The 16,919-nt window shown below is 48.6% G+C and overlaps 2 protein-coding genes across 6 annotated transcripts in view; one reads left to right on the top strand and one right to left on the bottom strand.

Annotated features, from left to right (window-relative positions):
- Positions 1-10,786, top strand: part of NDE1 (nudE neurodevelopment protein 1) — a 33,092-nt gene extending 22,306 nt beyond the window's left edge. Inside the window, exons 5-9 of the mRNA XM_059415258.1 lie at positions 4,378-4,514; positions 6,079-6,258; positions 7,321-7,412; positions 8,844-8,995; positions 9,816-10,786. Coding sequence (XP_059271241.1) covers positions 4,378-4,514; positions 6,079-6,258; positions 7,321-7,412; positions 8,844-8,995; positions 9,816-9,909 — 655 coding nt within the window. The 3' untranslated portion in view covers positions 9,910-10,786. The remainder of the gene's footprint in view (positions 1-4,377; positions 4,515-6,078; positions 6,259-7,320; positions 7,413-8,843; positions 8,996-9,815) is intronic.
- Positions 10,787-11,730: 944 nt separating this feature from the next.
- The window catches only part of MYH11 (myosin heavy chain 11), a 110,465-nt gene continuing 105,276 nt past the window's right edge, over positions 11,731-16,919 (bottom strand). For 3 of the 5 annotated variants that reach the window (XM_059415254.1, XM_059415253.1, XM_059415255.1), the window contains one exon: positions 11,731-12,425. In XM_059415254.1, coding sequence (XP_059271237.1) covers positions 12,293-12,425 — 133 coding nt within the window. In that variant the 3' untranslated portion in view covers positions 11,731-12,292. Of the gene's footprint in view, positions 12,426-15,456; positions 15,496-16,919 lie in introns of all 5 variants that reach the window. The other 2 variants (XM_059415256.1, XM_059415257.1) reach the window with 1 other exon arrangement.

Raw genomic sequence — 16,919 nt, 5'->3', positions numbered from 1 at the left:
GATCCCTGTATCTGTTCGTGGATATTGGGGTCAATTCTGCTTCTTTATTGTGAATGATGCTTTTATGCACACAAGAGTACAAATATCTCTTTGAGATCCTGTTTTCACTTCTTTTTTTTTTTTATTTATGGGGCACCTGGGTGGCTCAGTGGGTTAAAGCTTCTGCCTTAGGCTCAGGTCATGATCCGAGGGTCCTGGGATCGAGCCCCCTATCAGGCTCTCTGCTCTGCAGGGAGCCTGCTTCCTTCCCTCTCTCTCCCTGCCTGCCTCTCTGCCTATTTGTAATCTCTCTCTCTCTGTCAAATAAATAAAAATCTTTAAAAAAAAAAACAACTTTATTTAAAAAAAAAGATTTTTATTTATTTGACAGAGAGAGATCACAAGTAGGCAGAGAGGCAGGCAAAGAGAGAGGAAGGGAAGCAGGCTCCCTGCTGAGCAGAGAGCCTGATGTGGGGCTCTATCCCAGGACCCTAAGATCATGACCCAAGCCAAAGGCAGAGGCTTTTAACCCACTGAGCCACCCAGGTGCCCCTCACTTCTTGTGAATATACATCCAGCAGTGTGATTGCTAGATCATACTGGTAAATAGAATTTACATGTAAATTTAACATACATGGTAAATGAAATTACCATTCCATTTTTTTTTTTTTAAGATTTATTTATGTATTTGCGAGAGAGAGCAGGCAGGAGGGGCAGAGGGAAATGAAGGAGTCCTGAGCAGACTCCACTCTAAGCACAGAGCCCGACACAGGACTCGATCTCCTAACTCTGAGATCACGACCTAAGCCAAAAAACCACGAGTCTGTTGCCTAGCTGAGTGAGCCACCCAGGGTCCCCTCCATCTTTTTTTTTTTTTTTTTTTAAGATTTTTTTATTTTTATTTATTTGACAAAGAGAGATCACAGGTAAGCAGAGAATTAGGCTCTCCGCTGAGCAGAGAGCCCGATGTGGGACTCCATCCCAGGACCCTGGGATCATGACCTGAGCTGAAGGCAGAGGCTTTAACCCACTGAGCCACCCGGGCGCCCCATGGGCCGCCCATCTTTAAGTTTTTAAGGTACCTCCACACTGTTTTCGTAATGACCCACCATTTCACCTTCTCACAGGCAGTGAACAAAAGGTCCAATGTTTCCAGTCCCTACTGGTTCTTGTTGCTTACTGTTCTTTTGGCACCAGCCACTCTGATGCATGGGGTTGATACGTAGATTTTTAAAGCATTTATTGGCTCAAAAAGAATGTTCTTAGTTATCTACCAAACGTATTTCATAATAGTCACCTTTACCGAAAATCTAGCTCTTTTCCAGTTCTCAGTAGTGGTATAGGAGATTACCAGTTTGCAGACTGGGTACATAGCATTTTCCTGTTCTGATAAATACACTTTTAATATATCAGTTGACAGAATCTTTTTTTTTTTTTTAAAGATTTTATTTATCTACTTGACAGAGATCACAAGCAGGCAGAGAGGCAGGCAGAGAGAGAAGAGGAAGCAGGCTCCCTGCTGAGCAGAGAGCCCGACGCAGGGCTCGATCCCAGGACCCTGAGACTATGACCTGAGCTGAAGGCAGAGGCTTTAACCCACTGAGCCACCCAGGCGCCCAAGTTGACAGAATCTTAACAAAAGAAGCACACGAAGCCATTTTCACCCCAGTTACAGCTACAGGATGCTTACCTTTCTTAGAGAGCCAGTATTCCCACAGTGACAGCACATCTAAGTGCTGTGCCCCACTAGTATTACCAGCGCTGACTATATAGTCATGTATGGTCATGATGAGGATCGATCCACATTGGTTCAGAAACTCCGTTAAGTTGGTCCGTAGTTCTCTGGCATTCCGGAAGCCAGTAATAGATTCTGACCAAATACGGAGGTGTTGAAACTTTTGATTCAATTTATCTTGGGGTGTAGTATGATGTATGGAGCCAATGCTAATTTTTTCTGGGTGGCCATTTAGTAGACTCCAAACCTGGAATTGAGCCAACCATCTCTCTCTTTCTTTGTTTCTGTCTGTCTTTCTTTCTTTCTTTTAAGATTTTATTTATTTATTTGACAAACAGAGATCACAAGTAGGCAGAGAGGTAGGCAGAGAGAGAGGGGGGGGTTCAATCCCAGGACCCTGGGATCATGACCCGAGCTGAAGGTAGAGGCTTTAACCCACTGAGCAACCCAGGCGCCTCTGTCTTTTTCTTTTTTAAGAGTTTATTTATTAGAGAGAGAGTGGGCATAGCTGGGGGAGAGGTGTAGAGGGAGAAGCAGACTCCCCGCTGAGCAAGGAGCCTAATGCGGGGCTTGATCCCAGGACCCTGAGATGATGACCTGAACTGAAGGCAGAGGCTTAACCCACTGAGCCACTCAGGTTCCCCTGAATCAACCATCTTTTCATCAATGTTTGCAGTGTCGCTTTTATCATAAGTTAAGTTCTCCTCTGTATTTGGATGTATTTCTGGATCTTGGGGTCTTCCTAGTCTGCCCCCATAACTGTTTAATGCCACACCACCTCAACTCTCCATTGAGGATTTATGACAGTGTGTTCTTTATATCTGGGAGAGCTCTTCTCGCTTTTTCAGAGTGCTTCTGGTCATTCTTACTTTACTTTACTTTTTTTTTTTTTTAAGATTTTTATTTATTTGACAGATATCCCAAGTAGGCAGAGAGGTAGGGGGCGGGGCGGTGGGGAGCAGGCCTCCTGCTGAGCAGAGAGCCGCGATGTGGGGCTCGATCCCAGGACTCCAGGATCATGACCTGAGCCAAAGGCAGAGGCTTTAACCCACTGAGCCACCCAGGTGCCCCATTCGTATTTTATTATCATGTGCTCTTCTTTATCAGACCCCTGTGCTACTGTCCCCAACGAAAACCTATTAATATTTTGGGAAGGATGCTGAACTATCCGGTAACTTAATGGAGAATGGATTTCTTTGTGATGTTGGGTCTTTCTCTTCACAATCACCATACATCTACATTTCACCAGGACTTCTGTGCCCTGTGGTAAAATCCTATGTTTTTGCTGATACATGAATTGCTACACATTTTATCTTTTTCATTTGTTGTTTGACATGTCAGGCCTTTAGGGTGATTTTAACTGATTCCAGTATTGTGCACCTAAATGTCATTCCTTTGTTGTTTTTATTTAAGCACTTTTGGTAACTTTATTTTTCTCTGAAGACCCTTTGAGGGGGAGGGTAGGAACACAATTCAGTCTGGACACAGCAGGATATGTTGCATGGATGAATTCATGAACTGATCCTTACTTTGTGATTGCGGGACCAGCGGTTAAAGATAAGGTTAAGCTGCTCAAGAGCCGTTATTAGCTGGTCTTACGTTGAAGAGCCAGGTTTTCTGGGGCTCTGCTCCAAACATACACTTCGAACCACCTTGAGATAACAATTAACAGCACGTTAAAGTTCTTCTGAAGGCAAACACAGGGTCACTAATAAAAATTGCTGGCATTGGGGCACCTGGATCGCTCAGTCATTAAGTGTCTGCTTTTGGCTCATGATCCAAATGGTCATGATCCCAGGGTCCTGGGTTTGAGCCCCACATTGGGCTCCCTGCTCAGCAGGAAGCCAGCTTCTCCTTCTCCCACTCCCCCTGCTTGTGTTCCCTCTCTTGCTCTGTCTCTCTCTGTCAAATAAATAAATAAAACCCTTAAGGAAAAAAACACTGCTGGCATTTATTGAGGACTCATGTGTGAAACATCTGTTGGGGGCTTCATGTATTACTTGCCCTCTAACACCCCCACCACCATGCGAAGGTACTGTGACTTACCTGTGCTTTGCACATAAGGCAACTGTGTGGGCAAGCCACCTGCTCTGTGCCTCAGAGTTAGACACATTTCTTTATTACAGCACTTCTCAGTGCCTTTAATAGCATTCCAGTGAAATGTCTGTACTGGTCACAAGAGGTAGTGGTTTTTAGGAAGGCATTTTGATTTGTTTAAGGTAACTGAAAAATTAAAGATGGGCTCTTCTCCCTGTTTAAATGTACATTATTAAGTTGTGTATGGATTTTAGTGGGATATTCTGAATACCGATTTGCATTGTGAGTCTCCAAGGGAAGATTTGCTGCTTTTGGCATTTGACTGGGGCTCTCTGTGTCATCCTAAAAAGGCACTGGCTCATTGCTAAGTGCTATTTGGACATTGGTCATTTAATCCCCAGGACAGCTTTAGGTACCCCAAGAGCTAAGCTGATTCCCATTCTGCAGGCAAAGAGTCTGGGTCCTGGAAGGTTAAGGTGCTTGTTCAGGTCCATGATGTCTAGGAAGTGCCCGTGCTGGGACTCATGCCCCCTGCCGTGTCTGGCCTTTCTTCTCTGCCAGACCTGTAGGCACCAAATGGATACTGCCGTCTGCTCTCTTGGACAGCTTTATTTCTCTCTTACCAGGGCCACAATCATGTCTCTGGAAGACTTTGAGCAGCGTTTGAATCAAGCCATTGAAAGAAATGCGTTCCTGGAGAGTGAACTGGACGAGAAGGAGAATCTCCTAGAATCTGTTCAGCGGCTGAAGGATGAAGCCAGAGGTCAGGAGGCCTTGACTTTGTTCTGTTTGTTCGCCAGTGTTTCCCCCTCTGCTGACATGAGAACATCTTGTCCTGCAGTATTGCCCGGTGTTACCTTTGCTGGAAATCCATTCCCTGCTCGGCACACGGGCAGCCTGGTCACAGGGTACAGAACCACACTGGGCAGGCTTCAGCCTTGGTCCCCATCCCCTGCTCAGAATTGTCAGATGTCTGACCCTCTAAAGACCTCTTGTAAATACTTAAATGCACCCCTGGCTGGCTTTTTGATTGATAGGTATATAAGAGTTTTGTGGGGAGAAAGTTCTTTTTTTTTTTTAAAGATTTTATTTATTTATTTGACAGAGAGAGATCACAAGTAGGCAGAGAGGCAGGCAGAGAGAGAGGAGGAAGCAGGGTCCCCGCTGAGCAGAGAGCCCGATGCAGGACTCGATCCCAGGACCCTGGGATCATGACCTGAGCCAAAGGCAGAGGCTTAAACCACTGAGCCACCCAGGCGCCCCTATGGGGAGAAAGTTCTTATGGATAGAATTGTTCACGCCCATTGTTCTTGTGGCTTAGAGCTCAGCATTCCCATCACCATTTGCTCTATGGAAGTTCCTGGTTCCAGAGGTAGATCTGGATGCAGAAGAGATTTTTTTTTTAACATCCCAATTAATTGTTCATAACATTTAGTTTCTAACATACAGCTAGTAGAAGGAGGATTAAAAAGAAAAAAAAAATTTTAATATACATTGGGGTACATGTATCACTTTATTTTTATTATTTTTTTTTAAAGATTTTATTTATTAGAGCATGACCAGGGGGAGGAAGAGAGGGAGAGGAAAAAGCAGACTCCCTGATGAGCAGGGAGCCTGATGTGGGTGCGGCTCGAGCCCAGGACCCTGGGATCATGACCTGAGCCAAAGGCAGAGGCTTAACCAGCTGAGCCACCCAAGAGCCCCTAAGAAAAAACTTTTTAAGTCTGAAAGGTGGTTGTATAAATGCCCGTCCATAGTGAAACGATTAAACAAATTACACAGATTTATTTTCTGGAACATTAAATAATCATTAAACAAGGTATAGATATAAATAAAGTTAGATGAAGACATACTGTCCTGGACTGTAGCTATATTTCTATTTAGGCTTAATAAGAATTATTCCTATTATATGCTTAATAGAGATACATATAAATTCTTTGTCTGAAAATACAGGGAAAAAAGGATTGAAAATATTACCCCCATATTACAGTGGTTATGAGTGAGGAAGGGCATTTGCGGAAAGCATATTTTCACTTCGTATTCTCTATACCTGATTGCAGTAAAATTGTTCTGAAACAAGAAAAGCATTTGTGTATCACTGCCACAGTTTTTGAAAATTTTTAGATCTTTTTGGTTTTGCTTAAGAAATCATGTAGTTCTACAGGCCTGCTAGGCCAGATTCTGTGGATTTCACCTTGTTGAGGGTTTCCACCTACAGTTTTTCGTTCTGATACTTCTTTTCCCTGACTTCTGTCTCCTGCTGACCCTCCCCATCCTTCCCCATCCCCCGAAGCAAGAACCTAATCTGAATCCTCGTCCTGACTCAGATTTGCGGCAGGAGTTGGCCGTGCAGCAGAAACAGGAGAAGCCCAGGACCCCCATGCCCAGCTCAGTGGAGATCGAAAGGACGGACACAGCCGTGCAGGCCACTGGCTCCGTGCCGTCCACACCTGTGGCTCATCGGGCACCCGGCGCTAGCTTAAACACACCGGGGACGTTCAGACGCGGTAAGGGAAGAGCCATCGGGAGCATTTTCTTTGCTTCACAAAGCTTTCCCAGGGGTAGCGTCCTGGGGGAGAGGGACCACGGGCCCAGGCTGTACTGCAGGGAGCAAACTGGGGTGTTCGCAGCAGAGCGGGGAGCAGCTTTGAGATAAGCAAGAAGAGCCTAGAAGCGGAGCTGGTGTACCTGGGCTGCGTGGTAAAAACGTGAAAACTTTGAGTTTTCTCCCCAGCTCCTCTGCTGAGGAACCGAGACTGTTACCGGGCCACCTAACAGCAAGCGACAGCAATAGGCAGTTACTAAGTGCTTGGCCTGTGCTAGTTAGCCACTCTGCTTGGCGTGCTTTGCATATATATGACCTCACTGAATTCTCACCACAGGCCCTAGATGCAAGTGCTATCCCCATTTGGTGGATGAGGAGACTGAGGCCCTGATAAAGGAGCTCGCCTAAAATCATACCACTGCTACATAGCAGAGTTGGGATTCAGACCCAGGCTGGCTGCAGGGCTCATGCTGTTTTATCCCTTAGCCTGCCTCTGGGATCCAGAGGCCAGTGGTTCTTCAAGAATCACAATCTAGAGCAGGGTTTTTTCCACACTTGAGTATGCCCCTGAGATTCAGCAGGTCTGGGCAGGGCCTGAGATCCTGCGTCCTAACCAGCACCCCAGTGATGCTGGTGCCGCTGGTCCCTGAGTCCTGCTTGGAGGAGAGGGAGGGGCATCCAGAGAGTTAAGCCCCTTACAAATGTGGTTTGCTCTGATGCTGTTCCTAACTCTGTGGACTTCCTAGAGCTCCAAGAGGACTTACTTTGATTTTGTTTTGAAAGAAGAACACATAAAGTTAAACATTGAATATAGTGGTTGTCAGGCTGCAGAAAGTTGGTCCTCAGGTAGACTCTGCCTGTGTTAGGTAACTAGTGAGTGCACCAGGGCCGCCTGTGGGATCGGAGGACAGAGTCAGCTTCCCAAGTGCGCCCCCATGGTTCTGCGTTGAGGGATGTTAGTGCACAGACTTAGAGCTGCGGGTTGGCGGGTTGGTGTTACGTGTGCTTTCTTTTGCATACCTAGGTCTGGACGACTCCACGGGTGGGACCCCCCTCACTCCTGCAGCACGGATATCAGCCCTCAACATTGTGGGAGACCTGCTTCGGAAAGTAGGGGTAAGACTGCCACCTCCCCGGGCTCCTTGCCTGTGTTTCAGGATATCGGAAACGGGTTACCTTTCCGGTTCCTTTCCCCTTTAGCAGAGACTCCCTGTGTTTTAGGCAAAACTCTGCTTCTTTTCGAGTTCCTGACAAACACCCAGAGCTCTGACTGTTTTCCCTTTGATACCTGGGCATATCTTTCCCTGCCATTGGTGTCTGATTTGGTTGGTTGGTGTCTGATTTTCCATTTTTTTTTTTTTGAAGATTTTATTTATTTATTTGACAGACAGAGATAATGAGTAGGCAGAGGGGCAGGTAGAGAGAGGAGGAAGCAGGCTTCCCACCAAGCAGAGAGCCTGATGCAGGGCTTGATCCCAGGACGCTGGGATCATGACCTGAGCCGAAGGCAGGTGCTTTAACCCACTGAGCCACCCAGGCACCCCTATGATTTCTTTTTTCCTAATTTGAAAAAAACCTGAGAAACATTTAAAAATTACCTTTTTAAAAGCTTCTTAGGGAGTTAAAGACAATCTGAAAAGGCTAGGGCAAAAAACTTTAATTTCATAGGTTTTATATTCATTACAGGGGAATGAACTTATTTCTTAAGTCTCTAACTTAAGAAATAACATAAGTATTCTTTGTGGTGGTTTCATCTATTTTCAACAATGATGACCTGGAATGGTCACATAATTTAAATCCTGCCAGAATGTATGTAGTAAGAACTGCAATCTTCTTCTAGAAGCTTGCAACTGATGTCTCGTGTTTTTCCTTTATCTTTTGGTTGCCTGGTTTTCTGTACCATAAGCACAATTTCTCTCTCTCTCTCTTTTTTTTTTTTAAGATTGATTTATTCTTTTTAGAGAGAGCATAAGTGGGAGGGGCAGAGGAGGAGGGAGAGAATCTGAATCAGACTTTGCACTGAGGGTGGAGCCTGACGCAGGACTCGATTCCACGACCTTGATATCACGACCTGAGCTGAAACTCAAGAGTCGAATGCTTAACCGACTGCACCACCCAGGCACCCCAACACATTTCTCTGTTAATGTTTTGTGTAGTTAGCATGCAGGAAGTGTGGGCTGGCCTCAGTGCCCTGTTGGTTTTCATGGGGTCCCTTTCCAGCAAGGCACATGGCTTCTGCACAAATCACTGTGCATGTTTATGGAGGTGAACAAAAGAGCGAATCATTTCGAATGTGGATTTCCTATTTCCCATAGGCAGAACTGGATAATAGGCAGGGTAAGTGTTTTCCCTGGAAGCTCTGAAATGTCTTAGGCCTGTGGCTCTAAAAGTTGATGGACATTGGACTCCTTCCGGGCCCCACGCTGGAATTGCCACGTCCAACACAAATTGAGGACCCCTTTTTCCAGTTATTGTCTGTGTATAGGCTCTGGGTAAGAGGGGAGTTCTTGTCTTTAACTTGGAAGATGAGTGCGTGTGTCTCTCCAGGCCCTGGAGTCGAAGCTTGCGTCCTGCCGGAACTTCGTGTATGATCAGTCCCCAAACCGAACGAGTGGCCCAGCCTCGGGACGGGGGAGCAGGCACAGAGATGCCGGTGAGAGACAGCCGAGCAGCACCGCTGTGCCTCTGGGTGACAAAGGGTCAGTACCTTTAGCTGTCCACTCCAGGGGGGAGCCTCCAACCCGTGACCCATAGCCATTTTGGAAAAGTTGCAGAGTTATGTCCATGAAGCTTTCCCTCTATGCCTTTGAGACAGAGTTAGGTGGTGTCTTCTGGTTAAGGGCAAATGCTCAGGGAGAGGCTAGTTTTCATTAGTTGATTCTGGTAGCCTCACCTCCTGGTCATGCTGGGACCATGTCCTGTGTGAAACCCTGGTTTGAGACTTGGGCTCCAAACACAGCTCTGCTTCCCCCAGAGGAGGATTTTTTTTCCTTAAACAAACAAACAAAAAATCTTTAGAAACTCAGGAAACAGACTCTAAGTTCCAGCCCAGACTCGATTCCTAAAGCCAGTCACTTGAGGGGAAAATGCAAATCTGACCTCTGACAACTTTGCATGTTTTCTTACCTGCGGAAAATTGGGGGCAGCTTCTAGATTCATTCGTTTTCTAACCCATGCCACCATTTTCCTGGCCCCCAAGCCACGTCACCATGGGAAACCCATGGCAGACAGATAGTAGGAAACAGAAGACTCATTTTCCACGGCATACACGCGAATGCCAGCCCGGTTCATGAGGATGTTTTTAGCAGGTCTTCCGTGATCAGGCTTTCCGTGTGGCCTTGGGAATGTGGGAGCCAGATGGCCAGTGTCCTTTCCTTCGCTTCACAGGACAGAAAAATGACACCCAGGGAGACCCTGATCCTGACTCCTGATCGTCACTGTTAGAACTTTGTGGGCCCCGATGCTAGCCAGTGTGTCACAGCTGTCATGTCCGCCTAATTTGGTTTGCTCTGTCTGAAGGTTGGGAAAACGCCTGGAGTTTGGGAAGCCGCCTTCAAATACTTCCACACCGTCGCTGCCGTCAGCCCAGGGTGTAGTCAAGATGTTGCTTTAGGAAATCCACGGAAGCTGAAGCCCTGGTGTGTCCGTGCGGGAGTCCTGCCTTTCCTCCCCTCTTTAAACTAGGTGTTTGTGTTTTTAAGTTAGTTTGAGAAATAGGAGCAAACAGTCACATTAGCCAACGAGGCCATCGCCCATGGTCGTCCCGGGGAAATGTGTCACGATCCCCATCTTTGCTGGTGCGGACAGGGACAAACGGGACCGTCTGGTAAGGGCTCAGAGGTGCGGAAGCTGAGGCTACCCCATCCCTGTGAGCTGACCGGAGTCCCGAATGGTTCTGAGATGAGTTTTTAATGTCTGGAGATGCCTTCAACGTGGCATGTGAGTCCACCTCAGGACAGAATCCCCAGTGCTCTGTGGCACAGGAAGTGTCTGTGTAATGAAGTCATGTCTAGGAGAGAGGGGCACAATAGGCCCCTGCCTTTTTAAAAAGAATCTATGCTGTCATGTACCTCTGGGACTTTTTCATCTGCCTCTCCCTGAGGCACTGAGAAGAGGTGTTTGTGTTTCTGAGGAGATCTTAAGCTTCCTCGTCAAAGAAGAAACAAACACGGGACTTCCACGTGGACGTTGTGTGTGCCCAACCCTGCTTGGTGTGAGCTGCCACCTCACACCTTTGGAGGCAAGTAAATAGAACACACGAAATCAGGAGCATGCCTGCAGTTTAATGGCCTTTTTGTCACTAAATTATTTTTCCAAAAGAATAGCAAAAATGTCCTTGAGTTGAAGATAGAACTTTGCAAGTGCTACTGAAATTCAACAGACAGTTGGGCTCTGCTGGCCGGCTCCTTACCCTAGGAACATTCTAACCTGTATCGGTGAAAGACATACTTTTATTTTTTTAAACGAACAATAAAATCAAGAGAAACTAAGTTTCACCTAGTTTGTGGTGGTGGAGGTAAATGCCAGTAAATGCCACTTCATTTGTGTTTTCCTGTTCGCTTGCACGGTTTGCACGGTGGTGAGAACCTTGTTTTTTAACCAGGTAACTAAACAGAAAAAGGAAACCCTACTTGTAAAAATTCGCTTCGAGTCCGCTCCTTAGAAGGAAGTGTATTTGGGATATGTGTGTGTATTGCTTGGGGTATATTTGCTTATGGTCACTGGCTTGAGTTTTTCGGTTTGCATTATTTCTTCTCAGATCTATTGGACCCCCACGGAGTCGGTGTGTGGACTTGTTTTGTCTTAAATAGAACTTTTGCAAGGGATCTCTCTCTGGAACACTCAAGCTGAGGAAGGAAATGACCCACAGCCTGGTGTTGTATGGCCCCTGCAGTAGGAATGGCTTTTATGTTTTTAAAGGGCTGTTTAAAAAAAAAAAAAAACAATTGAAAAAAGATAGATACACGTTTGACAGACCATATATAGCCTGAAATACTGACTCTCTGGCCTTCACAGGAAGTTTGTTCCCTGTTGGATGGAGTCTTGTGTTTTAACCTAAAAGTTCAAGAACCTCTTGTACTCTTCACAGTATGTACGTATGGGTTTGGACTGGTCAGGACGTTCTTCCTGGTCATGTTCCCGACGGTCGTACTTCCTGGGCCTGGAGCTGCCCCTCTCTGGTTGGAGAAGTCCCCCTCCCACAGACTCACAGGACATGTCTGGTAGCTGGGTTTTTTGTTTTTTTGTGGATTTTTTTGGGGGGGGCAGTTTTGGGATCTCGGTTTATTTCATCTCCCTAGGCCTCAGGTTCCCCATTGATGGATGAAGAGTAAACTCGCTTCACAGGGTCACCGTAAGGATTCTGGAAGAATGCCCCTGCCCCCACCCCATTCTTTCACTCTCAAAAACAACAGAAGAGCTGACTGCCTTCCGGTGATTTATAACCTTTTATTCGTGAAGGTGTCCTTAAGTACAATCGGGGTGCGTATAAAACAGTGTTTAACAATCCTGCTCGTTCCCACCGGAGCAGGGTCTCCTTTTCAATTCCTGTGACTGCCGAAGGCACTTGGTCTCCGTGAACTGTGTGCGTCTGAGGTGTGGTCACCGGGAGGGGAAAGAACTCAAACAGGGGCCCACGCGACACGTGGGCAGGGGACACAGGGGGAGCGACTTGGGAGCAGGAGGCAGAGGCGGCACCCACTCTGGTGACTTCCTCCCCATGTCACAGTGACCAGGCACTGGAGTTAGATCTTCCCTAAAAACTCACAGTCGCTGCACAATTCACCGACAGGGGGCAGCGGGGGTGTGTCTGTGTCGCCTGTTGGGTTTTTTCATTTGGTACGTCACTTGAGAGTTCCATGATGCCCCGGACTCAGGACGGTGGTGTTTATAGTCATCGTGAGGGGTGTCTGTGGTGTTTGGAATCTGAGGCTGGATTTTGACAGTGCTGAGCAGAGTCCACTGGGTTCGGTTTTGTCCTGACTGCAGCGAGTCGTTCATTCGCTGGCTTTGGTTCCGTTGAAGTCTGCGTCGCGAGCGTCTGCTTCCTCGTCCGAGCCGTCCGCGTTTTCAATGACCCGACGTCCTCCAGACCTTCTAGCGGGCACGAAAGAGGTCTCGTTGCCTCGCCTGTGGGATTCGAGAAAACACGTGTTTCTTGAGTACGGAAATCTCCCCCGAGATGGGAAGAGCTTTTTCAAGGGGCCAAAAACGAACACGGACAAACTCAAGTGAGAGGCGGAGACTCTGGTTGAAGTCCAGCCCTGACCAGCCTCAAGGTACAGTTAGCATTTCATCAGCTGGCCTGGGGGAAAGGAGATATTTCAAAGCAAGATGATCTGCTTTAAAAAAAAAAAAAAAAATCTGGCTCGGTCATCCGATGACCCAGAAGATTCTGGTCTGTTGGGGTCTTTAATTTAGAAAAGAAGGAAACACCGATTGGAGGCTGACACGTTCCCGTGGGCTTACTTCATACCCTGTGGGGCCAGTATAAAGGGGAGTGTGTTCTCATGCTGTACCTCCTTTTCAGAAGGTAGAAATGGGGAGGGTTGTAGGTTGTCAGTTGGCAAGGGGTGGGACCCCCTCCCTTTGCAGGGGAGAGGTCACCGCGGACGCCAGAAGGGTGCTCTCGGTTCGGGCAGCGCAGGGCCCCCTGCTTGCGTGTGGAGCAGAATTCTTGGCGTGAGTTGTCACGGGGCAGGGGTCTTATCTGATTTTCGCTCACCATGCAGGTACCAGGCCTGACCTATAGATAGGTGCTCACGGAATATGTTAGAAAAGTAAGATACACCTGTTAATCTGAGATGTGTTTTAGCGCTAGCTGGTAGGGTCCCCCATTTCTCTGTCCTTAACGGCTCCCATCTCTGGAGTGCCAGATGCCCTGAGTTACTGTCAGGGCCTGCCCGGGTCACCTGACCTAAGTCTTCGCTTAGGAGGGCAGGCAGGCAGGCAGGAGAAGACGGAGCCACCCGCATTCAACCTCCTCCTCTTGGAAGACCTGTTGGTCCTCTCTTCTGCGACCATAGCAAATAATCTTGTTGGGCTCTGGCTGTGTGGCCCTGTTTGACCCGAATCGGAGGACCTATCTTAACTCATTTTAGGAGGCCTGAGAGGAGTGCAGACTTTCTATAATGAAAACGACCCGCTCCACCATGCAAAAAGGCTGAGCAGAAAAGCCACAAGGGAAAGAGCTCCCCTCCGGTTATCTGTGCTTTAGTCAAAAGGGGCAACTCAGGTAAGATTGGAGGCAAAGCAAAGCCTAGGGTGTTCTGATTGCTGAGAAGGGGTGTCCCAACCGGAGCCTTTTAGGGCCTGAGAGTGGGAGAGACATGGGCTGGGAAACCCACCCCAGTTCAGAGAATGGTACTTTGGGCGGGGGGGTGGGGGGCAGTGATCAGGAACGAATACTTCAAGTTGTAGCCACTCCAAGCTGAAGGCTCCGCCAGCCTCACGTCAGGGGGAAACTGGGAGGTGCCCAGTGCCCTTAGAACTGACTTTCCATCACACTCTCTAGAAGTGACCTTAAAAAATCCTCTTGATCACTGTGCTTTCCAAGAACCTGGGTCCCCGAGAAGGGTCTCTGAGGACAGGACAGGACAAGTAGCAGCCACCACTCACACGGGTCTCCTCTGGCACCGCCCCTCCCTGTTCAGACTTGATGGGACAGCCTGGGGCTGGGAAACCCTCTCTCTCCTCCCATTCCAGGCTCCAAGCACTCTTTACCCTTTGGGACAGTCTGTATGGGTAAGTGTGAAGAGCTGAAGTGAGAAACGGGTTCCCTTGATCTAAGAGGTAAATCATGCCCAGAGTTCCCATACCCCCCCCCCCCACCTTGCTTAGTCTCCCATCCTGTGAGCCTGTCTCCCAGTTCAGGTGCCCGTCTTGAAGGAATTGGTTTCAAATCCAAGGCAAAGACTGGCATTGGCTGCATCTGTCCCCCCATGAAGTAAGGGACCCCCTCTAGAGATTTTCTTAAAGGGTCTGATCCTGGAGCATTCGGCTTCTATTCATGGCCTCAGAGAACTTGTGTGAGGCCCTAGTAGCATGGCAGGAATCGACCCAAGACCGAGCATTTGTTCTGCAAGAACTTGGGTTCCCATCAACTAGTGGGTGCCATGTCCCGGCTGAGCTGGCAGGAGCACTGCTCAAAAGCTCTTCCTAAAGGTCCTGCCGATCCCTCTGTCAGCCTGTAAGTACCCGGGTAGTGGCAGCAAAGCTGGGATTCTCCAAAAGAGCAGAAGGGGGACACCAGCCAGGGCTGGCTCGGCCTCTCAGGGAAACACAGCCCCAGTTTCCTAACTTCACATGAGATAGAGCTGTGAGACGCCCAGGCATTTCGAGGCCTCTTAACTCTGTCTCGGGAAGGGCGCTGTGTTCTTCCTCAAGTCTCGGGTGTCCACTCCCTGCTCTGAGTATGTGCCCGCAAGACCTCTATGGAAAAGGCTCTGTGGCAGGACCACGCTGGGCTCCAAGGGGGCCGGCGTGCGCCCTGGTGTGCTGGAAATGAAGCTAGCAGCTGGCCGGGCCTTGCTCCAGCCCCACGCAGCCACAGCAACTGTACCAGGCGCGGTGAGAGCTCATTTCTTTTGCAGATGTGTTTGTGGAAGCCCAGCTGCGGGGGGTTGTGGGGGAATCCAGTTGTCGGGCTGGGGTTACCGTGACCCTGTGCCCTGTGAATTCGGGTTGGCGAACCAAAGCAGCCAACCTGAAGCTGTGCTCCAGGAATGGACCCGGACTGTGGAGCTGTCCTACCAGCTCAGTGTGGGGTCTTAACCAGACCAGGGAGGACAGCGCAGCCAAGTGTCCTAGCAGTGTGGGAGACACACCCTCTTAGGTAAGAACAATCCAGGTGACACACGCAGCCTCTGAACAGCAGTCAACACGTGGTGACAGGGACACGCTGGGAGCCATGGCCGATGCCAAAGCAGAGGTCGGAAAGGAAAACAGGTCAAGAGATGAAGTCTTCTTAGTTTGATCTCGGCTGTGATAAAAGGGTTTTGAACTAAGATCTCCACGCCTGCAGGTTTTACAGCAATCTCGTGGAAATCTGAGGGGGGAGGCCAGAAAAGGGGGCTACCGGGGGACAGGGCGGGTGGGGTGGCAAGAGAAAAGTGGAACCCAAGTGCCACACACATGAGCTGCGAAGCGAAAGGCATGATACCTGGTGAGTCACTGCAGAGTTTCCTGGGGGAGGGGGCCTCTGAAACAGAGAGAGAGGCCCAGGTGGTTACCATCCGCAAACGCGAGGGAGGCTGTGTGAGTGCGGGCTGAATCATTAAAGACCTTCACTTCAGCTCTTAAATGAGGCATGTAGAAGGCAACCTGGCAGTGAGGCCTGTGCTACCGAGAGCTCTTAGAGCGGCTGGTGCACCTAAGCCTTTGTAAGTTTGAGAAGCTCTTAGAGCGGCTGATGCACCTAAGCCCTTGTAGCATTTGAGAAGCTCGTGTCGGGAGCACTGGCGTCATGGCAAAGGCTGGGTACAATGTGCAGGTTCTACCAGGAGCTGAGATTTATCTGGTCGGTAGAACTATGAAACTTGCTTTGTGCTTGTCCTCGGAGAGCTGGCTAGGGCATACCCCCTCATTCAGAGCTCTAGTGCTTGCCTTCTGGTTTTCCACGAGTATGAGATTCAGGAGGCAGAAAAGGCAGGCCCTGTCTTCACCCTGCCTTAGCATTTGCTCATACTAGGACTGTAAGAAACGGAGAGCTGTGAGCCCTAAGAAGGGTTGTTTGGGGCAGAACCCACAGGGGATGTTCAGCATGTGCCAAAAGGGTCATTGGTCCCAAGAAAAGGGAGCAGCGACAGCTTAGGGTGACAGCCAGAGAGGCCGACTGCTGCCCCACCACACGGCGGGATGCGGGGGAGGGTCAGGGTCCAGTCCCCAGCAGAGCAAATTCCAGAGGTCCACGTGGTGAGAGCAGCTTCTTGTGGACCATCACCCTGGGGGAGGGGGGGTTTCGTAAGCCTCTATTGGACCTGAGGGCTTATGTCTGGCTTCGCTTCCAGCAGTGGGACCCACAGCCCCTCACCTGGGGCAGGATCCGGGGTCTCCTTCCCGAAGCTTCTACTCTCCCTCGCCAGCCCTTCTCTTCCCCATTCTGAAAGGGGTTTGGGCTTTCCCTCATCCATGCAGGGGTTCTCAGGGTCTGGAGTTGACACAGCAGGTGGTTTTTGTTGGTGCCTGGCCGTGACCTTGGATGACTGAGTTGCACAGAGACAAAGGTATTCCCTTTCCAGCCCATTTTAAATACATGTGATTGTATCAGAGATAGTCTTTTTGGTGCACATGTCTTCTGTCACTCTCTTGTTCACTGAAAAGTAGGCCTTTCTGATTGTAGTCATCAATTTGTAGCCACGGGGGCTAGAATTCATTATTGCTTTGTTTTCGCTGTATTTTATTGTGTTGTGACCCGTTAATGCCAGTGATGCTGGTTTAACCATACAGGGTTGGTAGATTTTATTTGCAAATAGATGTGTGTGATCAGAACAGTTAATTTTAAAGACCATGGGAAGTCAATCAAGGTACAGGTAGTACGAGGTTGTGGCGGAAGAGCCAAAGTGATAGGACAATGAGGTTGGGGAAACATCTGTGACTCAGTGATTGAAAGTTTGTGCCCAGCAC

The sequence above is a fragment of the Mustela nigripes genome, chromosome 11, assembly GCF_022355385.1.
Source record: "Mustela nigripes isolate SB6536 chromosome 11, MUSNIG.SB6536, whole genome shotgun sequence".
Taxonomy (NCBI): Eukaryota; Metazoa; Chordata; class Mammalia; order Carnivora; family Mustelidae; genus Mustela; species Mustela nigripes.
The sequence above is the reverse complement of the archived record's forward strand: the minus strand, read 5'-3'. Positions and strand labels throughout refer to the sequence as shown.